The sequence below is a fragment of the Enhydra lutris genome, unplaced genomic scaffold, assembly GCF_002288905.1.
Source record: "Enhydra lutris kenyoni isolate GAN:26980312 unplaced genomic scaffold, ASM228890v2 scaffoldscaffold54, whole genome shotgun sequence".
In the NCBI taxonomy this organism is placed as follows: Eukaryota; Metazoa; Chordata; class Mammalia; order Carnivora; family Mustelidae; genus Enhydra; species Enhydra lutris.
Genome location: NW_019154138.1, coordinates 9,941,988 through 9,966,126, shown reverse-complemented (window position 1 = coordinate 9,966,126; position 24,139 = coordinate 9,941,988). Strand labels below are relative to the sequence as shown.

Genomic DNA, 24,139 nt, shown 5'->3' with positions numbered 1-24,139 from the left:
TTGAGGGATCTATACAATTGAGACAGCATGAAATGTGCAGGGAAAGGTTTTCTGGGAGGAGGGAACAGCATAGACAAAGGCATAAAGGCAAGCCCGGGCAAGGGACAGTTGAGACAAGGCAAACAGCCGGGCAGGGACCTCTACCAGTGCTTTGTGGGTCACAAGGCCACTTAAGCAGTGGGGCAAGTGTGGTACTACTCTGCCCTGAAAGTGCCTTGAGACCTGGAATCTCTGGCATTTTCTGGGAGAGCCGAGGGGTGGCTGACCCTTACCCCGTCGTGTGGTTTTACGAGTTGGAGGGTAAATCTTGTCAGCCTTGGGCCCCAGAAGCAGGACTGGATGTCGTGGAGGCATAGAAAGCCGTTCCTCTCAGACTGACGTGGAGGAGTCCACTGCTGTCTGGGAGGCTGTGGATGGACAGGAAGCTGGCCATTCCGGCCCGTGAGCCAGAGAATGGCCTCTGTGTGAGCCATAACAAAAAGGCTTTTCTGCCAAGTCGGAGGGGGAGGAAGCAGCCAGCTTGGCCCCTGCCCCAGCCTGAAAGGGGGCTCTCTTGGTGGCCCTGGGGTCTTCGATGCCTAGAATGTGTGGGGAGGGAAGACCAGGGTGTGCAGGAGCCTCCTCATGGCTGTCTCTATTCTCCAGCAGCACCAGGGTGAGCTGGAGCTGAGCAGCTGTGCAAGTCAATCTGTCTGGGTGCTTCTCCCAGCAGGGCCATGTCCTAACTGTGTGACCTTGCAAAGTCCTTGACCTCTCTGAGGCCCACTTTTCTCATTAAGTGTGCAAGTTGATGGGGGTGGCGATCGCCCATTGAGCACGTGCTACGTCCCAGAGAGTGTGACCAGCGCTGTACAGCTGCCCATCCTCTGTCCATCCTCCCAGCAGTCCATGCGGCAGGTTGAGTTGCCCACTCTGCTGAGATGTAAGCACCCGGGGTGTCGGGTCGAAGCCCAGCTTGTCTTAGACTCTAAAACTGCAGGCTGTGCAAATGCGAGGGAAAAAAGGCTGGAAGAAACATGCCATACTGTCAACACTGGCCTGGGGTAGGAGAGGACTTATATTTTGCTTCTTTCTGTTAAGTCTTAATTATCTTACTGGGGAATTAGCAAGATGGGGGCTGTGGGGCCATGGTGAGTTCAGATGCAGTCACATTAAACAAAACCAATTTAAAGATGCAGGTTCCTATTAATCTTGGGGTGGGGGTGGTGTCAAGTTGCAAAGCAGGGCTCTCTGGGGCTGGGGGAGGCAGGGCTGAGGCCTGACACCCAAACCTTAGAGACCTTCACACCCATGGGCTCACCAGATGAGCTGTTCCTTCAGCCACTGGGTTGCTCTGAGGTTTTACCAGAGAGCTTAGGGGTGGAAGTCTCCTCAGGCGATTTCCTGAGAAGCTGAAGCCTCCTGTGCCAAGTCTCTTCCCTGGCCTGGGTTCTGAGGAAGAGCTCACTGAGAGGTCTCACAGCCTCTCCTTTTTCGTCCCTATGCCCCCACTTGCCTGGTGACCCTGAGGCTTCAGGCTTCAGGCTTCAGGCTTCAGGCTTCAGGCAGACCTGGGTGGAGCCCTGTGGCTTCTGCCACAAGCAAGCTGATGAGACAGTGTCCGCCCTGGACCCCCATGCTGCCCGCCAAGGCCCCTGGGGTGAGGGGGCTCGTGGGCCATTTCCTAGTGGAAACTGACAGGCCTCTGGGACTTCTGAGGGCCAGCATTTCCTACTCTCCTCAGCTAGTTTTCAACACAAAGAGAGGAAAGGGTGGGATCAAGGGGGGCTGGGGAGGAGGTGTGCTGCTGAGGGGAGGGTGGGGCCTGGAACAGGTTGAAGGACCCTGCTCTGAGCTGTTGTAGAGGCTTGGCCTGCTCCATGGTTGGGGTGGAACCCCCACTATAACTGACCATCGCACTTCTGGGGGGTGCAGGCCAGTGCCTATTAGCTTGGCTCAGAGGATGGTGTGGGGTCCAAGGCTGGCCAGCCATACCCATCGGATCCCAGGGGCTGTAAGGCTTCAGTCTCCTGCTCTGCTGGTTCTCCTCTGCAGGTTGCCCAGGGTGAGATTTCCTGCTTCTTCAAAGATGACAGGGCAGATCTTGGGTGCCCACCCCCTCTTTGAGCAGAGCATGTAGTAAGGGGAACTTTCCAAATCCAAAGTGGTACTACTTCCCATCTCTTGCCTCCATGCTGGGTCTTCAGGCCACCCAGAACCCAGTCTAGATGGGTGGAAGAAGGGCTGGGGGGCCCGGCCTGGAGTAGGGAGCTGTAGGAAGCTGGGATGCCCTTTCTTACATTCATGAATGAATGTCCAGTAAATTCTGTACTCTTTCTCTGTCCCTCCTCAGCCGGGTCAACCCAGGTCCCCTGCCCCACCTGCCTCTGGTCTGTGAAGGGCAGCCACCCCTCACTCTTCCTCTGAGCTCTGCCCCTCCCAGTGGGCCACTGGGAAGGAGGCCCCATAGAACCGGGAACAAGGTCTCTTCAGCATGGAGGGCAGGTACCCTCATCATAGCCTGGACTCACTCCTGTCACCCGCAACCCCTCCAGCCATAGGCTCCGGCCCAGGGCCTCTTACAAAGGAGGCCACGCTTGCCAGCTGTACAATTTAATCAGTGCAGAATATTTACAGAAAGAAATGTATGGGGGTAGACACTGCCCTCCATCCCTTGGCTGGCTCTCCGGTTCTGAGGACGGAGTGGGGAGCAAGCTGCTGGATCCACACTCCAGGCCAGTGCATGAGATACCCCTCCCTCAGGAGTCGGGGATCTGGGTGGCAGACGTGCTTGCTCAGGGCTGAGGGGAAGCAGAGGGGACGGAGCCGGCTGTACAGTACCATTTCCACAGCAGCCTTGCCTCCTGCTTACTTTGGGAGGGAAAAGGAGGAAGTGTCCCTGCCCTTGGGGCTGAGCCAAGGAGAAGGGGAGTCTGCAGGCCACAGTGGGCTCCTTTAGAGACTCTGCAACTGCATCCCACAAGTCTGTGTGAGGGAAAGAGCTGCTGGCCTCTGTCCACCAGTGTCCCTCCTCCTAGTGCCCTGGGAGACTGGGAGCTGAAGGGGAGGAACCCCTATGCCGCATGCGTGGTGGGCTGTGGGCACCCATCAGCCCCCTGTCCTCCTGGGACAGCTGGGAGCCTGGCAGCAGGTGCCTGAGGCTCGTGGGATTCTGAGACCCCTGAGGACGGTGGTGTGGGTGAGGGAGAGTGGGAGGAAACCCAGGGAAGGAGCCCAGGTGGGTCATAGCTCAGATAGGAGTGGACGGGGGCTGGAAGCCCAGCCTGGGGGGGTGAGGTCCCTGGGTGGAGAGGCCTTGGCAGACCCCCTTTGGTCCTTGGTAAGGCAGGTCCAGGGCCTCTTCTGTAGGCTCAAGGGGTGTGTGAGCACTGGGGACTGTGGGCCCCTTGACTGAGTAGGGCCAGGGTAGGCATCTTAGGTACGAGAAGCCTGGGTAACGGGTTGAGAGGGGTGAGCAGGGAAGGACTCAAAACTCCACATGACTCATGGCCAGTAGGCCACCTTACCCTTCTGTCCCCTGGGCCCTGGGGCTGCCCCTGGGGGAAAGCTCTTCCCAAGGCAGAGATTTGGGTGGGTGGAGACCACAGACCCCACCAGTCTCCAAAGCCAGCTCAGGCTGAGGAGGGCCCAAGACGGGAAAGAACCTCAGAAACCTTTAAGCCACTTTCCAGCTAGGCCTTCTGACCCTCTGCTTCCCTGGCTGTGGCCAAGGCAGAGGTGTTGTTGGGTAGGGCGGCGAAACCGGCTCATTCCCTGTCCGGAACAGAACTATTTGTAGAAAGCTCTAACCCCTGCCCTGAGGGACCGCTGCTCCGGGTCAGCAAAGTAGAAACAAATACTCAATTAGTGTGCAAAAACAAAAACAAAAACAAAACAAAAAACCCAACAAAAGCTGGGCATAAATAAACATCGGGGCAGGGCTGGGGCAGGGCTGGCAGGGAGGTTGGAGGGCCTGGCGAGGCCCCCACCCAGGGGCTGAGGGAGCCCTGGAAGGCTCTGGCTTGGTGCACCCCCACCCAGCCGTCGGAGAAGCCTGGATCCCGCCAGCCACCGCCCCCTTAGCACCGTGCGCAGCAGGAGGGCAGCGCTGCGGCTCAGACCCACTCCTGCAGGGAGCGCTTGCAGTAGAGGAGAACGCGCGGCGCGCCCTTGCGCTGCATCTGCACCAGCGCGTACGTGAGCCCCAGGACGCACAGCAGCAGCAGCATGGGCGGCACCAGCACCAGCACCATGTTCACCGTCCGCGTGACCTCCTCCATCTGTACCACCACGCGGCTGCCCCCGTCCGCGTCGGTCCCATCCCCGAAGTCCCCCGCGCCGCCAGCCTCGCCCCCCTCCTCCTCGCCCTCCTCGCCGTCCCCGCCCGCCCCGGGCTCTGCACCCCCGTCGGGGTTGAAGGGTGGACGAGCCACGTCGGGCCATCGGGGTCCCGGCTCCACGTGTTCTTGGCAGCCCATGAAGTCCCGCAGGATGGATTTGGGGTAGCCTGGCTCCATCCGCAGGCGCTCGTTGTCGAACTTCCAGTACTTGGTGCCCTTGTAGAAGTATGTGTAGGCTGCGGGGCGGGGAAGCAGGGATGAGCAATGTCAGGCTCCACCTCCACCACCAGCCCCAGACCCTCAAAGAAGACCAGGACATGTTGGAGGCACCCTGGCTTTAAAGTACCCTCCTTCTCACCTGCCAGCCTGATCATTTTCAAATCTGTCCCCTCCCAGCATAGAGGAGCCAGATGGGGGCTCAGAGAGGGGCAGGTTTGGGTCGAGGGCCCCACTCTGCTTCCCCTGCTTCCTGGCTGGGCTGACATTGACACAGGTGGTACATGGAAGGGTCTTGCAGCCGGCTGGGTCACCTGGGCTACAGTCAGGGGTCCCTGCCATACTGTCCCAGGACTGGCTTCATCCCATACCAGAGAGGCCAGTGTCTTGCTCAAGGCCACACAGCCAGCCTGCAGCCTTGGGCTGGAACAGAGCCCAGCGCTGCCTTGGACAAGCTCCGCAGCCTTGGGCACTTTGCCCACACCCCATCAGCCCCAGGAAGGGTCAGTTCTGAATGAGGGGTGAGTCCATATTCTGCTGGACACAATGAGATCGGAGTGGCTGCAGAGTGATGCCATCATACACAAATGCCACGTGCCTGGCCTAAGCACTGGCTTTCCGGCAGAGCCAGCAGGGTCTCCCCTGAGCCCAAGAACCTGGAACCGGGAAACCAAGACTAATGGTTTTTCTCTAGATTGCCAGAGACCCCACTGGAGAAATAAAAGCCGCAGTTCCCTCCCTGTTGCTCAATTATAGTGACAGAGGTCAGGCTTCCTTCCAGGCAGGAAAGTGGGCATCCTGGGAGGACCCTAGCCTTCCATCGCCCTGAGCCAAGCTCACCCCCACACACACACACTTCAAGCTCCCTGTGGGCTGCCCAGGCCTAGCTGGACTCTGTAGGGAGCAAGGCCATTACGAGCGCCAGTTCTGGACACAGGCAGACCCCGGTTGGACTCGATTCTCCAACTCCCTTGCGGAGGGACTTGGGGCCCTTAAATTCTATGGTTTAGTTTGACTGTCTGTAAAAAGGGGTTGGAGACAATGCAGGAAGGGTCAAGAGAGTCACGCTCTGGAGGCCCCCGGCCTGGGGCCTGCCACAGCAGTGTCCCCCATACCAGCCATCGCAATGCTGGTGAGTCCTGGGTGTGGAGAAGGGGGGGATGGTGAGTGCTAGGCAGGCTGCAGGGGATGGGCCCCGATACCTGCATCGTTGCTCAGGAAGGCCCCTTTGGGGGACGTAGGGATCCCTTGCCAGACACTGATGGGCTTGGGGTAGCCGGGGTCTCCACGCTGCGTCTCCTCATTGAAGCGCCAGTACCTGGGACCAAAAGCACCAGGCTGTGGGTTCTCTCTGGGTGGGGGGGTTGGACTGGAGCCTTCTCCCTTTAGGGAAGGGGGTGCTCACCTGTCCTCCTGGAAGAAGAAGGTGTGACCTGTGGGTTCCCACCAGATGGCCGTGTCAATGCGGTCATAGGGGATGCCCAGGCCATAGCTGGTCAGTGGCTGAGGGTAGCCAGGCTCCAGGTTTGCTTCTCGGAAGAGCCAGTAGCGGTCACCTGAGGGAGGGGGAGGTGGGTGAGGACAGGTTGGGGGCTGGGGGGCATGCATGGGGAGGGGACATGGGGCGTGCTATCCTGGGCCCACAAATCCATTCACATCCACAGCCACACTCACCACATACATATGACACATGCATGTACACACATACACCACACAATCATACACACCCTTTTACACAGGATAGGCACTGACCCCTATACACACCCAAGATAACACACAATGCAACTCACTTGCGTGTACATGCACTTGGAACTCATGGGCACCTGCGACATACTTACACATGTACAAGTCACTCACATTTGTGCACACACCTGTCACACTATAAATGGCCTGCATTCCCGTGTGAACATCCATCCCACCCCCATAAACAGTTCTTGTACAGAGGAAGAGGGGGAGCCCTGTCTGGCCTCTCAGGGGCTTTTAGCGTGGGCTAAGGCTGGCAGGGGGGCTGGGGACACAGCTCATTCGTCAGGGGTACTGCCCTGGAGGCCCTCCCCAGGGCAGCAGGCCCCAAAGGAAGGGCTGGCAGTAGGGAGCTCCATTGTCCCTGCCGGCAGACCCCAGAAATCCTGCCCTGGGCTCGGGGGATCTGTTCTTATGAGGAGGGGCTGCTGAAGGCACAAGAGGCAAGGAAGGAGGGAACCGATGCGGAGTCCCCATGCTGCAGAGGATGGGCAGCTCGCCTCCAGTCGGAGCAGCTTCTGGCCCCCAGGGCCTCAGGTGTCTCCTGGTTTCCATCTACCTTCCCCCACCCCTCCCTTGGCCTTGATGCATCTCCCCCACAGTGGACAATAGGATGACACGTGAAACGTAGCCCTTTGCTCTCCTCCTCCCTCAGGCCCATTGGGTTGGAGGCCAGGCCAGGGCAGGAAGGGTGCCCAGGGCTCCCACTACCGAAACCTACCTTTAAAGAAGACAAAACGTCCATCTTGGCGCTCGTAGGCAGCACTGATGTCACTGGGCAGGCCACGCCAGAAGTGACCGATGGGCATGGGATAGTTGTCCAAGACACGGTTGTGCCGAACCCGCCAGAACCAGCGGCCCTGGGGAGGGCGTGTGTGTGAGTGGGCAGAGCAAGCCTCATCCTGGGAGAGGCCTCTCCTTGATCCACCCCTTCCCAGTCAGGGAGATCTGGAGGGGTAGCTCAGAAGACCAGGGCAGCCCTGGGAAGGGAGCCTTGGGCGGGGCACAGGCCACTGCATGTCTGTGTCACCCTGGCCAGGCCCCTTGTCCCTCAGGCTGGTGTCTTCTTGGTCTAGGGTCTGATGGCTCCCCATAGGCTGCTCAGTGAAGGAGGGGTGGGGATGTCTGGGCAGCCAGGTGAGGAAAGGCTCCTGGAATGGGATGTAGGGCTTGCCCTCCTGCTCTGAGATGGGGCCAAGGGGCTAGGGAGGCATGGGCAGGGGCCAGACCTTGAACACGAACATCTCCCCACGCAGCATGGCTACTGTGTCAAAGTCCCCGTCGCAGATGTTGGGGCCATACTGGTCAGGCCGTTCCGTGGCTCGGGGCTGGGCTGGGGGGCCTGGCTTTGGGGGCCGCTTCGGCTTCCCACCTGGGGGTGGTGGCTGGGGGGGTCTGGGGGGCCGATGATCTGGCCGGCCTGGTCGCCGGGGAGTCACAGTGGGCAGAGGCCGGGTGGGCTGTGGCTGGCCATCCGGGGTGCCTGCAGAGCAGGGTGGGGGGAGTGGGAAGTCAGCAGGTAGCCCCAGAACCCAGCCTGAATGCCAGGTTCTCCTACTTAGAACCAGGGGACCCTGGGGCCCCCAGCCCAGAGGGACATTTGCCTTGGTGGTAGGCTTAGTCAGGTGCAAGTCCCCGTCTCTTCACAGCAGACTCCTCCCCCACACCAGCCATCACACTCAGGACCTCCATCCTCCTCCATACAGCCCCCTCCTCGACCTCCCCACACTGGACATGGGTCACTGTGTCCCTGAGGCTGCCCGAGTCCACGTTCCCTTGCGGACATTCCCCTCAGGGCACTAGCCTGCTTCAGTGGACCAGGAAGTAGGGGACACATGCAGAGGCAAGAACATGGCTCTGTGACCTCTGCCAAGGGCCCATCTCTTTGCCAGTTTGCCGGGATGTCTGTAAAGGAGTGTCTGTCACCTGCCCAGCAGGGCCAACACTGCCAGCCCTAAAAAGGGGCTCAGTGGGGCACTGAACATAGGCTCTGACCCACAGAACTGGTCCTCAGGAGACCTTACCACTGGAGACCTCGGGTGAGGCCTGGGTGGAGGGGGTGTCACCTGCCTCAAGCCACTGCGCAGTGAAAAGCCAACAACACTGCCTGGAGAACCTGGGACAGGCTGGGATTGGGAGCAAACGGGGAAGAATGGGGTCTGGGACTGCAGGGGCATGCCCAATCTAATAAGAATACCATTGACCCTGAAGAGGAAAGAGGGGTCAATGAGGGGCTTTGGGGATCCCAGCCTGGAGTCACCATGAGGGCCCAGGGCCTGGAGCTGCCCAGCCCTGGGTGTGATTTCTAGCCCCATCAGTTACTCACTGAGTGATGTGGACAAGTCACTAATGCTCTCTGGGCCTGTTTCCTCATCTACAAAACAGGGTTACTGGTGGTACCTATGCCTTGTCCGGTGGGGAGTCGAAAACTGGTGTGCAGAGCCCCCGGGCCATACCCATGCTGCCCACTCACCGTAGAGCTGCTGGATGCCCCGGAGGTCGTCCTCGGGCAGCTGGAAGCTGTCGGTGTCCATCCACTGGTAGAAGGGCGCCATGATGGCACTGGGGTTGCTAGAGTGCTCCAACCCTAGGGCATGGCCCAGCTCATGCACTGCCACCAGGAAGAGACTGTTCCCTGCAGTGGGGACAGGCAGCACAGTCAGCTCTGTGGCCATCAGAGAGCTGGCCCTTCTGCCAATTTAGGAGAGGCTGAGCTGCTCTGACTGCTGGGGCTCAAGCTTCCCCACCTGGGAAATGGGTACAATGATCCCTTTGCTTCCCTACCATCCCTTAGAGATCATGGGACAACTGACTGAGATGGAGGGTCAGTGCTCCAGAGAACTTCCGAGGGAAGTTCTCCCCTCCCAACCCTGTAGCTGCTAAACAGGCTCAGAGGGCAATGCCCAGTGCCACCTCTGCCTCCCCTGCCCTGCCCTGGCCTGGTGTCCTCACCATGCAGGTCAGTGCTGGAGAAGGTCCAGGGCTCATCTGCATCGAAATGGGTATCTCCGCCCAGACCAGGGCCAGGGAAATAGGCGTGGGCCAGAAAGCCCCCTGTGCCGTCAAATGGTGAGCTGTCGCCGTGGAAACCGGAGGCAAAGAGTACCATGATGTCAGCCTCCTTCTGCCGCCGCAGCCGAATGTCCTCGTAGGGCACCTCCTGGAAGACCAGGGGCGTGGCCTGCTCCCACACGCGGAAGGCCCTCCGCACTGCCTCCAGTGAGTGGTACCATCCCAGCTTCTCTGTGTAGTTCTGGACGCTGCAGTTGGGCCGGGAAACAAGGGAGTGAACTCAGGGCCTACTGGATTCCACTGTCCACTGCTAGCACCCACTAGGTGGGGGTGAAGATACACGGTCCCAAGAGACACGCCTAAGTTCTCAGCTGGTTTACCTACAGTGCCTGTCAATACCAACCATTAGTTTGCTCTGATGTGAATCTGGAAAAGAGAACTAATACGTCAAACCCGGGAGTTCATGAGATATCATTAAGTAAGGTTGTACAGTGTCCAATTCGCTTAAATAAAACCATGAAGCAAATAAGAGAACAGGTGCCCTGTAGCTAAGAGAAAGAACTAGACAGTTTGGAGACAAATGGCTGAGGTTTAGAAAACACGGGCCAAGCGGTTCTGATTATTGGACTTCAGGCTCAGGCTGTCCTGAGTTCAAGGCCGGGCTCTGACATGACCTACATGACCTTGGGCAGGCCACTTCGTCTTTCTGTATTTCAGTTCTGCATCTGTAAAATGGGAAAAGGAGAGTCGTGCTCTCATCCTGGGGAGCTGGGAGGATGATAAGAATGAGCTGATGGAGAAAGCAAGCGGCCCCTGAGTCTGCACGTGATAAAGGCAGGAGGAGGCCTGGTATCACCCACATGAATCAGATTAAGCTTCTGTGTGCTGGACAGATCTCCATGAAAAGCTGGTTGGGCCATGACGTCGCTCTGGGGGCCTGGGGGAGATAGAGCTGCGAATGGGGTTGTGGCTGGACTGAAACACGAAGAGGAGTCCTTGGGGACTGCTCCGTGGCTCAGGGCTCAGAGGGGGCTTCTCACCAAAGATGGGTGCGCAGACCAGGGTTTTTGTAAGGGACTTGCTGCTGCCCACTTGGCAAATGCCAGATTCCAACACCTTGCCACCCCCCCCACCCCTTAGATGCCTGAAGCCCCATGTGCCAGGCACCGCAGAGGCCCCCAGCTCTGCAGTCAGCCCTCCACTGCTGGCGGGTTGGGGTGGGGATCCGGGAGGGAAGGAGGACAGAGCGGAAGCAGCTCCAAGGGTCCTGACCTTCCCTGGGGGAAGACTGCCTAGGAAGTGCAGCTGATCTTGTCAGCATGGGAGCAGGTCGGACAGTCTATGCTGGGCACCCTGGGGTGGGCTTCTGGGAAAGGAAGCCTTCCAGACAAGCCCACTATGAAGCCTGAGGCCTCAGCCAGCATGGGGAGAGGAGCGAGCTGTCTCCGGCCGGTGCTGTGGGAGGGCTGAGCCTCGGTGCCTACCTGAAGGTCAGGTGGTGGTTGTTCCACTTCCTCCCCGTGAGGGCATAGCGTTTCCGCCGCCGTCGCAGGTTGGCTTTCACGCGCACCCCAAACTGGTCTGGCACCCCACAGCGGGGTCTCTTCATCCACCTGCGTCACGGATACAGAGGGGTAAGCCCGGAGCCTTCCTCCCTGTGCCTGTCTGTTTGGGCTCTGCCTCTTCCAGGCAGTCCACCTTCTTCTACCACCCTTTTGCCTTTGGCCTCCAGCTGCCTCTGTATGGGTGTGGGGGACAATCTCTGCACTTCAATTTCCTCATCAGAAAAACAGGCAGGTTGACCTCAGACTGGAAGACCGAGTGCCCAGAGGGGACTCCACGAAGGTGATCCCCTTCTCACCGGTATCACCCAGGAATGGGAGAGTTACCCCCGAGGCCCTGTGTCCGTGATACATTATGCTCAGTGCATGCTCAAGAATGTGACTTTGGGTCCTGTCACCTTTGTCAGGTTCAGCGCAGAGCCGAGGCCTAGCGAGGATGCCCCAGCCAGGGCCCCCGTGCCGCTCCTCCCCATCCCCGTGCCTGTGGCAGGCATCACTAATCCTGCGCTCCTTGCTGCCCAGCCCGTCGCCTCAGCTTTCTGGACACAGAGCTTCGGGCAGGCTTGCCCAGGCGATCAGAATGAGCAGGGAAGACCAGACCAATCGCCATTTCTTATCTAGGCCACTCGGTTCTGGAAACTCCACCTGCCAAACCCCTGTCAGAGCAGGCCAGGAGGAGGGCCCGGCGGAGGCACTCACGCCTGGGTTTCTTCGTCGAGCACGCCCGTGACGGGAATCCCATAGAAGCGCTGCATCTCAGCCAGGGCCGAGGCCAGCATCTGGGCGGAGCGCATGGTGGACATGTGACGGCTTGGCTGGGGCAGGTAGCCGTAGAGCCTCAGCCAGTTCTGCAAAGAAGAGGCCACCCCTGGGTCAGCATATCTAGCGTTGCTACCTCTAAACACAGCCTGCATCCCACGTCCGCCCACCGTGGCCGCCACCCCCTCCTGCTGCAGGGACCGTGTGAGCCTCTGGACTGCTCTCTCCATTCCCACCTCCTACAGTCTGTTCTCACGCAAGAGCAGAACAAAAGGCCTTTACAGTCAGGTCTGGTCAATCTTCCGCTTCTGCTTAGAATCTTTCAAAGACTTTCCAGCTCAGAGGAAAAGCCAGTTCTTACGGGAGCTGCCAGGCCCTCCTTACCTGCCCCTGCCTCAGCCCTCAGCCCTCACTCCTCCCACCCGCCCCCAGATGGTCACACTGCTGCCTCAGGGCCTTCGCACGCGCTGTTCTTGCTGCCCAAACGCTCTCTCTCAGACATCTGTATGGCTCCCACCCTATTTTCCTCAGTCTCTGCTTTCACCTCACTTTGTTGGAGGGGTATTCTCTGACAACACAATGTTAAAAAAAGACCCCCCCCCATCTGCGTGCCCTGGATCCCCTCTCGTCCTTCCCTGTACTTGTCGTCTAACACATTATATATTCCACTTCCGGTGTTTATTGTTTGTCTTCCCCTGTTAGGATGGAAACCGCGTCCATGAGGACAGTCCACAGTAGCTGTCCTTATCTTTGTACTGGCTGCTCCAGGGAAGCTCCCTACCACTCCTGGTAGACCACTGGGGACCCTGAGGAGTTCAGAACCTCTTGAAGTCGCACCAAGTAGGAAAACTGGCCCCTTGGTGCTGCTCCCCTGGAGATCGTAAGCCCCAGAAGAAGAGCAGATGGATTCAGGCAGCCCACCCGGGCCCAGCAGGGTGAGACAGGAGACCCGAAGTTCAGTCCCTGCTTTGCCACAAACACTTTGTTTTCACCGGGACTGAGTTTTCTCAGGTAACAACGGGGCAGCCCTGGGAAAAGCAGCTGGCACACAACAGGGGTGCCCATCCCCTTCCACAGCCTTCTAGAATGTCTTTTCCTCCATCTATCCATCTGTCCATCCATCCACCCACCCCCACCTCCTGCCAAGTGTTTCTGTGCCAGACACCGCCAGCTGGAGGCTGTGGAGGACCTCGAGAGAGTGTGCTGACCTCCAGGGGCTTCCAGGCTCCTGGGGAGACCAGGTGTTCCCACAGAGGGAGGGATTCACGCCTGCAAGTCTGTGAGCAGACATGCCCGTCACAGTCACAACTGGAGAATGGGATCCCCGAGGAGCCAAGCTGAACTGTGCTAAGAATTCATCCTGGCCGTGAGAACATGGTGACCACCACACGAGGCTGCTGGTGAACACAGAGGCCAGGGACTGCTGTGGGCTTTGGCCCCATGGAAGTGTCCTTCATACCTTTCCTGGCCCGCCCTGGGTCTCTGGGGGCCGCCAGGGTGAGGGCATCTGCGGCCTGCTCTCTGTGAGGCTCTGGAAGGTTAAAGCTGCACATCGAAGTCCCAGAAGGCAGGATGATGGCCAGATATGGTGGTTGCCGTGGACCAACAGCCCTGTGTCAGCTGGCCAGGGCCACACCCATGTCTGTCTGCCACCAGCATCAAATCTAACTCCTCAAGGACTTGCTCCCTCAGTGCCACCTACCATCCCCCTGACATGACTGGGTGGTCCCCACAGCTGGCTCAGTGGTGCGCAGGTGGCCGCGCTGGATGGAGTGGCTGCTGAGCCAAAGAGGGTGGCATGGACAGATGCCCAGCCCCAGCTTCCAGGCCTCCCAGGCCCTAGGAAATGGCCACTGAACAAGGAGGCAGGGACACAGAGCTGGGAAATAACCATCAGCTCCAGTGACAGAGTGGGGGACAGATTCTGGCCCAGACACCTCTGAGGTGTGGCTGCATGCCTCCTGTGCTTTAGGCTGTCATCAGACTAATTTTTTTTTTTTAAGACCGCCACATTTTTATTTATTTCCAGGTGCATAAAGAGGCTACAAGTTAGTGCTGTTAAAAAAAAAAAAATCAAACTCATCAAGTAAGTGCTGCATTTAATGAAAACCGCATCAGATAGAAGAGGAGGCAGGAGCCGACCGCAGAGCCCTGGGCATTCAGGGGGGGAGTGTCTGTCCTGGAGCAGCTCCCCTGCCCTGGGACAGTGAGGAGCTGGAGGCGCCTGTAGGGCTCAGCTGGCTGGCTGTCTGACCCCAGCCGCTGGCCTCCAAGAAGCATTGGGGAGGAGGAACTTGCAGAGGTAAAAATCCCACTTCCAGGGTGGGCCTGACCAGGACCTGCCTCATCACCCAGATTTCTGGGAGGGTTCGCTGGGGGTCCACACTCCTGCGTGGCAAGGTGCCGGGTAGGGAAAGGGGCTCAGTAAGTGTATTATTTTTTTTTTAAAGGTTTTTATTTATTTATTTGACAGAGAGAGGGAGAGAGTTCACAAGTAGGCAGAGAGGCAGATAGAGAGGGGGGGCGGAAACAGGCTCCCTGCTGAGCAGAGAGCCCAATGCGGGGCTCGATCCCAGGACCCTGAGACCCTGACCTGAGCCAAAGGCAGAGGCCTTAACCCACTGAGCCACCCAGGCGCCCCAGTAAGTGTATTATTAATGATGGAGGCCTGTCGGTTGTCCCTGGAACAGCAGCCTTTTGCCTCTCCCAAGAATTGAAGGGCCTGAGTGCCAGGCAGCCTCAGGTAAGGGCAGAGCAGCAGTGGGAAGCAGGCGTGCCGGAGGCACACACCCCCCCTAGTGACCCTCCTCCCCTCTCTAGCCAAGGTCTCCTTCCCTGTTCTTCCCAAGCACAGGAAACCTCTCCTGAGGCTCTAAGTGTATGGAAGGGACAGGGTGGGAAGCCCACTGCCTGTAATGGGCAGTTTCCCAAGACGCTGGGGCAGACCAGGAAGGCCAGGCGGTGATGCCAGGCCAGCTCTGGCAATGAGAGGAGGAGGGGGAGAGGCGGAGCCGCCTGCTGATGGAGGAGGGCGCCCGTACATTGCCTATTTGCATAAGGTAAAAATATCTCAGGGAGCGCAATCACGGGCCACCAAGGGGCTGATTAGTGGTGTCTGCAGTGACAGGAGAAGGGCAGGCAGGGGAGGCTCAGACTGGGGCCCTGGGGAGAGGAAGGCAGGGGAGCTGAGCCCGTCTGCAGTGAAGATCTCCAGAGCCCAGCCCAGCCAATAGGGCCTTTCACTCCTGGGGGCAGCTCAGGGGCCGACAGGAAGGTCCCATGGGTTCCTGTGGACCCTCCTCCCCACAGACAACTACCCTTGGGGTCTCGGGGAGGCCAAGAACTTCTATCTCATAATCAGCCCACCCTTGAGCCCTCAGTCTCCTGGTGACCAATGCCCTTGGCCCATGACCAGGATGAGAAGCCAGGCCGGGGAGCAATGGCACGTGATGGCAGGGGGCAGATATGCGGCCTGGGCCCCGAGCAGCCGATTCCCAGAGAACGGGGCGCAAAAGCTGCTGGAGCCTGCCTGACTGTGGCAAACTTGTGCTCAGCGCTGACTGCCAAGTGCCCATCAGTCTGCACCACCGGTAGGGCTGTGCGGGCTCTTCCCATCCCTGGGAGGGTTTTTCTCTCTACCCTCCTGCCGGAACCAAGGGTGACAAACCTAGGAGGCGAGGACGTGGAGGGAAAAGAGCACAGGATTGGGGTGCACAGGCTTGTGACAGGGGCTGCCTGCACCCCTGAAGCCCCAGCTTGCTGATGTGCTGTGCTGCCACAGACCAAAAGGGAGTTGTGATTCCCAAAGTCTCGAACTTGGGGAGGGACTGTGTTCAAGCCCCTGCTGTTCTTACTGGTGACTGTAAACTCTGTCCTTTACAAAAGTAGCCTCCTTTTCTTCCTCATTAACCAGTCTCATAGGTGGGGAAACTGTGGCACAGCCCAGTCAGGAAGCAGCAAAGTAGGGGGAGCTGCTCTATGAGAGCCACTGTTCGTGGGAGGCAGGGACGGTTCTGAAGAGATCTCCAGGGACCATGCAGAGAGACCCCACCTACCCCGGTTCTTCTAGCCATTTCTTTCCTGGGCTGCCATCCCATAAGTACGTATAGATGTGGGGTCCCTGGTGGCTCAGTAGGTTAAGTGGCTGCCTTTAGCTCAGGTCATGATCTCAGGGGCTCCTTGTTCAGTGGGGAGTCTGTTTCTTCCCTCTTCCCCTCCCCCCAATGCTTTCTCTCTCTCTCAAATAATAAAATCTTAAAAAAAAAAAAAAAAAAAGTATGTAGGGGCACCTGGGTGGCTCAGTGGGTTAAAGCCTCTGTCTTCAGCTCAGGTCATGATCCCAGGGTCCTGGGATGGAGTCCCACATTGGGCTCCCTACTCAGCAGGGAGCCTGCTTCCCTCCCCACCTCTGCCTACTTGTGATCTCTGTCAAATAAATAAATAAAATCTTAAAAAAAAAAAAAAGGTATGTAGAGCTGCTTCAGGTGAGTGGCTAGCCCCAGTAAGGAAACGTGGGGCCGTCAGGAGTCTGAGGGCAGATTCCTGGCCCTCTTGCCCAGAGGAAAGGCCATAAGCATAGCGGCAGGCTGAGAACCTGCCGTGGACCGGGCAGTTGACTCTAGTCATCCCATTCAATGCTCACAAGGACCCCATTCCCACTGTACAGCTAATGAGGTTCAGAGAGGGCGAGTGGCCCACCCAGGGTCACACAGCTGTCTGGCTAGAACTGGAGCCCACAAGCAGTATTACGGGCCTGGGCCGCTTGTGAAGCCGCACAAGCCTCTGGCCCAGCACAGCACTGGGGGAGGGCGGCTAACCCTCCCCACACTCCACCTCTCCAGCTGGGTCTGGGCGCGGGGCCATGTCGGCAGGGCTGCCCCCCAGAACTGCTGAGACAATGCCAAGGCAGGCCTACGGGGAGGGTATGTCTGAGAAGGCGCTGCGGATCAATATTGTGCATTAAGTGGGAGTGGGGGGAGGGGGAGCGGCCCGCTGCCACCGCCGCCACAGCCAGCTCCCCCTCTCCCTGGGCCTCAGATTGCCTGGCCCCGCCCACGGCCTTATCGGACCCTGAGCGATAAGCAGGATCTCCGGGAGGCTCTGCTGCTGTCATCCCAGCTCCCTCTGCAGTCCAAGCAGACCCTGCCAGCCTGGCATAAATGGCATCTTGTCAGGGCTGCCGGTGACGGACCGAACCTTCGGTGGTGTGAGCTCCTCATCGTGCTCGTTCCCCTTATTCCGTATCCGGGTCTGTGGGCTCCTGGGAGCAGGCCAAGGCCTCGCCTGGCTCTGCACTCCCTGGCAGGCACAGAGCCAGCTCGTAGAGAGATTTGTGGTCCTGGGCCACCACGGTCCCTTCAGACGCCAGTCATGCACCCTGGGCGCCCCCCATCTCCGGGGAAGCTGAGCCCAGAGCCCATGCACCAGCTAGACTACCCAACCCAGCCCTAGACTTGTCCAGCCTCAGTCTGAAGAAGACATCAGGGCCTTCGAATCCAGCTCCCTCGCTGAAGCTTCTATGGACCATGGTGGGGCCCAGGACCCTTCCAACCTGCACCCCTGCAGAGATGGGGTGCCCACTGCCCCCAACGTAGCCCATTCTGACTTTGGGCATCAGTGACTATTGGAAAGCTGCTCCTTAGGCTGAGCGGAAATCTGCCTCCTGGGGACACCCACCCCTGGGTCCTGACTGCTTGTCCATGTAACAGGCCTTTGAGCACTGGAAGGGGCTGATTAAACTTGAGTTCCTTCCTTGCAAAGAGGAGTCAATATTATCACTCCCTTCCCGCCACGCAGGGATGATAGCACAGACGACACAGACGCAAGGCCAGTGAGGAGAGGGGGCACCAAGCCAGGCCTCCTGTCCTTGGTGGATCCTTTACCTTTTGGAGGCAGCATGGTCCGTATTTTAGCAGTTCCAGAAGAACACACTTGCTTATTTGGGGCTCAAGCTGTCCTCCCCCACTACCTGAAGGATGCAGCTGGGGAAGGGGCTACGGGTGCGGGATGCCCAGCCAGGGGAGCAGAAAGGAGGTGGTTGCTTGAATTCCTGGGTTTCTTTACCCTGCCCCCTCCCAGCTGGCTCCTGCAGTCCTTAACCTGGAGGGAAGAACCGATGGGTCCTTTGGTCCTTCGGTCCTTCGGCCAGTGGGTGGGGTGAATGTGTCTTGTTTGCTAGTGGTTTCCGGGGCTGGCTGAGAGCCAGGCCTTGGGGCCTCCAAGAGCCAAGTCAATCTGACAGCTGGACAGACAGATGAAGAAGACCTGGGGGTCAGAAACTCTACTGTAGGTGTTACTGGTGTCCATAGGGCTGCTTATGGGGCAAAGCCTGGGTGGCTGGATAGGCGGGGGGATGGCCAAGGGCAGCTCTGGCCCCACCTCTACAACCTCCTTCCCACTTGGCTCCAGCCCCGCGGGGTCCCCCCAGGATGGCCCCTTGCAGCCTTTGCCCAGCACACAACAGCAGATGCCACCTGTGTTCACTGTCACTGTTTGGCCACCATTTTGCAAGTGCTTCCTGTGTACCCAGTGCCATGCTCCTAAATGCTCCACGTGAAGCTGGACTCTCACCCCAGCCCCCGGGGTGGCCACCAGTCCTGGGAGGACAAGGTAGTTCTCAGGGCTAAGGGCCAGCCCTGGAAAACTGCTCCACACCTGGCCTCCCAGTGCGGGCAGTTTGACCATCAGGGCAGTAGGATGGGAAGCATCTCCACAGGCTGGGTGACGGCTGGCCCCCAGGTCTTCATCTGTCTGTCCAGCTGTCAGATTGACTTGTCTCTTTGAGTTTGAGTTTGCTCATTTCCTGCTGTTCCCACGAGGGGCATGGGATCTGGTAAGAGGCATCCTTCTTTGTCTCTCTGATCCAAGCCCAGCTTGTATGCCTATGCTCTTCTTGCTGGGGATACAGCAATCTGGGCTACCTCCCCAAAGGGCCCAGTCCACAGCCCCTGGTCTCCAGGCACCCCCTGGAACCAGTGTCCTTCTGGGGAGCAGCCTCATGGGAGCCCTGACTCAGGGGGATCCTCCGGCTAGAAGGCACCTGTGGGTGCCGCAGGCTCAGACAGTTCTACCGCCTGCATGGCCCCAGGTCCTCACACTCATCTGTGGGGTCCTCCAGGACCCTGTGTGGTGGAGGGCACCCGAGCAGACGGCCCCCAACCCCTCCCTGCTTCTGCGGCCGCAGAGACAACATCCCCTGGTCTGAAAGCAGAGCTGGCCATGGGGCTGGGCCCCCTCCTGGTCAGCCAGCTATGCGAGCCACATCAGCCTTGGGATGATACAGAAGATGCCAAATGTCCTGATCTATCTGGGCTGCAGTGACAAAAATACCATGAACTGGGCAGCTGGTAACATGCACTGCTCACAGCTCTGGAGGCCTGCTGTCCAAGAGGAGAGCACCAGCACAGCTGGGTTCTGGGGAGGGCTCTCTCCTGGGGTGTGGACTGCCTACTTCTTGCTGTGCCCTCACATGGTAGAAGGGGCAAGGGAGCTTTCTCAGGCAGCTTTTTATAAGGGCACTAATCTCCTTCAAGAGGGCTCCATCCTCATGACCCAATCGCCTCTCAAAGGCCTCCCTCCTAATACCATCGCTTCGGGAGTCAGGTTTCAACCTATACACTTGGGGGAGTATACCAACATTCAGTCTAGAGCACCAACTATAAACCGAGCTGGGGGGCCGTGGTGACCACAGCAACCCCCACAGCTGGCCTCAGGCAGAAGCCAAAATCCCAGCTGGGCAGAGGGAACGATGGCAGGGAGCATCTGGTCAAGGCTCAAAGTGGCCAGAACCAAGTGCTGGCCAGGGCGCGTCTCTCCCAGGGTTGCAGTGTTGCCATTCTGAGTTGGCCTCAGAGAGGACAGGCTGTGAGTGCTGGGGTTCTGGAGGAGGTCTCCTGTGGGGGATCTGGCTGTGTTTCTAGGCTGTTTCTTCTGCTCCTTGGGCTGGGACAAAGGAAGGCATTTTTGTCCAGGGGTCAGAATAAGCAGGTCAGGCAGATACGCTATTCAGACAAGCATGGGCTGGGCTGTCTCTGCACAGAGGCAGCAGACCAACTGGACCCTAGGGCGGCCCCAGCACTGGGACCCAGCAGAGGACTGAGGGTGAAGGGCAGGGCCCAGTGGGACACCAGGTCCCTGGCCATGCCAATCAGCCCAGTTTTCTCAGGGTTTTGAAAGAGACTGTGGAAAGGAGTGGTCTGTGAGTAGTTAAGAGAAGAGACTGAAAAGTGGAGACAGGAGGGAGAAGACGAAACTTCTGCAGGTTCCCAATGACAGGGCCTTCACATGTAGCCCTTTTATTTGAGGGGGGACACAGGGAACCTCTGCACCTTCTCCACATCTAAGAAAGGGTACTAAAAGGAAAGCACCTGCGGGGACCCCCAGGGGCCAGCATGAAGTGTGAGCAGAGACTGGAACACAGGAAGCCTGGGGCTTCGGCTTGCCAGTCAGATCTGAAGGTCAAAATCAGAATTCGGGTTGGCCTGCACCCCTCTTTTTGCTCATTCTGCTCAGCCACCACCTAGGGGCAAGGAAGATGTGCGGGAGTCTCAACCTTGGCACACCTGGATGTGCCCACATTTAGCGGTGGTGGTACCACACCTGTGAACTCTGGCAGCTGAGTCACCTCCATGGGGCAGGGCTGAGAGCCTCGAGTTGTGCCTAAAAGGGGTGGAGGGGGACCAGAGACTCTCTGGTGAACACAAAAGGCACATAAGCAGGCTAGGTACTGCAGCCAGAAACAAACTCCTGGACTGGAAGGGTGGGGGCTGGACTCCGAGGGCAGGGAGACCAGGAGCTGTCGCTGGCACCTAAGTCCTGCAGGGCGTGGGTCTGATATCCCGGGGAGCCAGTGGGGCAGGGCAGAGTAGCTCGGTGGCAGCTCCCCCAAGGAAGATAGCCATCTCCAGGCTGGGGCCTGGCAGGTGGCAGGTGGGAGCCAGCTCCTAGCACACGCCGGGTTTCCTGATTCCTTAGTCTGGTGAAACTGCTGCGGTTTCTGTCTTGGGAGTCAGAGAGGGAAGGGAGAGGAGCTGGCCTGGGTTCAGTTGTCAGGCTGCTCAGAGAAGGTGCCAGCCATGGCCTGACCTAAAGTCTGGAGCTATGGGGGTTCTGGGGTAAGGGCCAGCCCCAGAAGTCTCTGATGCTGGTCCTCAGCTAGCATGGGCCTGGGGACAGTTCTCCCATGGCCTCCTGGCAAATGGGCTGGTTGCTGAAGCGGTTTGACTTTTTAGGCCCAAATCTGGACAGACTCGACAGACTTCAAAGAACAGCCTGTACTCCAAAGCCAAGTGTATTTGCTGGTACAGCCCATCTGTCTCTACCTTGGCTTCCAACATCAAACATCAAGGGTCCTTCTACCATCCAGAGTCTCTTCCAGCAATGCCCCAACCCAGGTTTGCCCCCAGGAGACAGTCTACAGGCCAGTCACAGATTTCTAGCCAGAGCCACCACAGGCTTAGGGCTCTGGTCTGTGGGTACTCAGGGCTAACAGTGCAGGCCCGGGGCTATGGGAACTCCTGCAGCTGGGAGAGGAGGGGGGTGATGGAGGAGCAGAAACAAAGGAAAGAGAGTAAAGCCCTTCCAGCCACAGGCCCCAGCACCACAGCTCCTAGCCATCCAGGATGCCAATTCACAGGCATGGCCACCCAGTTCCTGTGAAGAGATGCCATTCTTTCTTTTTTTAATGATTTTATTTATTTGTGAAAGAATGAGAGAGACAGAGAACATGAGAGGAAGAAACAGACTCCCTGTTCAGCTAGGAGCCTGATGAGGACTCCATCCTGGGACTCCAGATCATCACCTGAGCCGAAGGCTGTCGCTTAACCAACTGAGTCACCTAGGTGCCCCCAGAGATGCCATTCTGAAATAGCCTGTAAACTCCTCAAGGGTGGTCTCTGACTTGGAATCCTTGGGTCCTCCACTACAGAGTAGCTGGTGAGCCTAATAAGCACTCTCTACCCAGTACCTGGATGGGAGCCCCACCAGCAGGAACTCCCTATAAGCCCCTGCCTGACCGCCTGTGTGAAATGGGGGTTGGGGGGGGTGGGCGCTCGGAGCTGGACAGGGCATGGGCTGGGCTTCCTCTATACCTCCAGCCAAAGCTGGGCTCCCCGCAGCTTTCCCTGGTCCGGCCAGGGAGGGAGGGCAAAGCAGGTGGGGAACTGGTTGGGAGGTGTAACTTGAGCCGGGAGGAATTCCCTGCCCTTCCTCCATGCTTTTATTAAAGTAGGGCGGGGAAGGGCAGGCTTCCATCGGAAAAATCTCCCAGGCTGCCGGGGGAGGTGGGGAAACCGCCAGGGGGCTGGGAGGGAGCACCGGCCCGCTGCAAATAGAAGGTGCTCAGGCTCACAGCCCGGGCTGTGGGAGGCTCCAGGCCGGCCCAAGGGCACGGAGGCCAGGGCCTACCCGGGTCAGCACAGAGGCGTTTCTCCTCCCACCTGCTCACTCCTGCCTAGTGCACCCCTCTCCTACTTCCGGGCAGGGAGTCGGGTCTTAGAACTCTGGACAGCAGGGACCCAGCTTTTGCTGGGGCGAGGGAGCTGGTATCCTCACTGTCCGTGCTCCGGAGGACGGCGCTGGGCGACCCTGTGGAGCCGACGTGTGATGGTGGGGATTCTGGCTGGACTCCACTCTATGCCCAGGAGACCGCGCCTGGTCACTCGCGGGACCCATCCGGAGACGGAGCTCGGGAGGGACGTCAGGCGGGCTCCAGATAAAAGCACGTTCGGAGTCTGCCCTCTCCAACCCAGGCCTCGGCGTAGGGGCTCTAGTGGAAGGAAGCGCCGAGGGGGAGACAGGGTCTCTCTTGGACCCACCTGGCCATGGGGCGGCTTCCACGCAAGAGCCCAAGGAAGTCGCCCAAGCGCCTCCGCAAGCCGAGACTACTGTCTCGGAGGTTCGCACCCCTTCCCCCCTCCCCGCCCGCCACACTCGCAGCTCGCTGTCACCCAGACCAGAGGCTACCGAGGCAGGAGCGCTGCCCGCTCCGCCCGTGGGCCCCCAGGGCCGCCCCCTCCCCACTCGCAGGGAACGTCACGGCGCGCCCGCAGGACTCTCGAGGAATCAGTCGCGCGGGGAGAGGGAAGGAGGGGAGCGAGGGCTGGGGGCAGCAGAAGCGACTCCCGGGACCCGGGCTGGGGCGGATCAGTGCCCGGGGCAGGGCCGTAGGGGTAGAGGGGGTGCGAGTCCTACACTCTCCAGGATTTGGGATGAGGTGCGCTGCAGCGAGCGAGCTGGGGAGGGGCAGCTAGCTTGGCCCCATTCTTCCCCGCCCCCCTTCTCTCGGACCCGGGCTCGTCTCCGCGCCCTCCACCCCTAGCCCCAGGCCGCGGGCGTGGCTCCCTCCCGCAAGCCCCCAAGCCCCCAGCCCGCCGCGGAGGGGCCGGGCGGGCGTCCTTACCTCGGCGTTGACTTCTGCGTCCTCCGCCGCCGCGCCGCGGCCCAGGAAGCCCAGAAGCACCAGGAGCAGCGGCAGCAGTCGCGGCCGCGCCGCCGCCTCCCGGCCGCCGAGGACACTGACCGCCCAGCCCGGCCGTCCGGGCGCGCTCCGGTCGCTGCCCATGCTCTCGGCGCCTCGCCTGGCCGGGCGCGCTGCACGCAGGGCTCGCCCGCTGGCCGGCGCCGGGGCCCCGCACGCGGCTCGGAAACTTGCGACGCTCCCTGGCTCCCCGCCCGGCGGGCGCGCGGCAGACCTCTTGGTCCTTGTCCTCTCCGGAGACGCTTAGGTCCCCTCAGCAAATTCCCACGCCCGAGGAGAAGCCGGCAGGGCAGGTCCGGGCGCGAGGGGCCGGCCCGCGGGGGAGGTGGCCGGCCGGAGCCGCCCGCCGCGGGGTCCCGCAGCCTCGGCGCCCGGCGCCCGGCTCCCGAAAGCTAGCGCAACTCCTGAGCCTTTGTCTGGCTCAGCGCTCCGGCCGCCCGGTCCCGCGGCGCCCCCTGCGCGCCCAGCTCCCTCTGTCCATTCCCGGGGCCGGGTGCTGCCCAGAGCACGCGCCTCCCGCCCGGGGACTCTGCTCGCCCCGCGCCCACCCGGGCCCAGGTCCCCGCGCAGTCCCGGGAGGAGGCGCAGGGAGCCGGTCGGAGCAAGTGAGCGAGCCAGGGAGCCGGCGCCCGACGTCCCCGGCGAGTTCGGCGCAGCTCTGGGCGCTTCCAGCCCTCCTCCTCGCGCGCTGCTCTTAAAGGGCCAGTGCTCACTCCGTGCGCGGGCCCGGGCGGGGGCCGGGGGCGGTACCTCGGCGGGAGGGCTACTCGGTAGCAGGTGCCGGCGGTGGAGTCCAACCAGGCGGCCCTTTGCTCTTTCCAGAAGGAGTGAATCCTTCCCAGCCCGCCCCTGTCACTCCCACGGTGCTTGTGGAGAAGGGTTTGGCACCCCCCCGCCCCGCTTCCTAGCAATCCCCTAGAGAGAGGGAGGGAGCAAGGAGGAAGAAAGACTCTTCATTCTCCCACCTGGCGGGTGTGTAGGGATACTAAGGCAACGGAGGGCAGTAAGGGGGGGGGGGCGCGAGGGCAGAGGGACCCAAGTGTCCTGTCGGG

The 24,139-nt window shown here is 59.8% G+C and overlaps 1 protein-coding gene across 1 annotated transcript; it reads right to left on the bottom strand.

Annotated features, from left to right (window-relative positions):
- Positions 1-4,094: 4,094 nt before the first annotated feature.
- On the bottom strand, positions 4,095-23,171 carry LOC111157397 (matrix metallopeptidase 15). The gene is made up of 10 exons (XM_022518769.1): positions 23,010-23,171; positions 11,552-11,700; positions 10,775-10,903; positions 9,231-9,538; positions 8,752-8,913; positions 7,508-7,761; positions 7,000-7,138; positions 5,941-6,091; positions 5,738-5,853; positions 4,095-4,555 (listed from the first exon to the last, which is right to left on the bottom strand). The coding sequence occupies exons 1-10, from the start codon at positions 23,169-23,171 to the stop codon at positions 4,095-4,097; spliced, it is 2,031 nt and encodes a 676-aa protein (XP_022374477.1).
- Between the last annotated feature and the right edge of the window lie 968 nt (positions 23,172-24,139).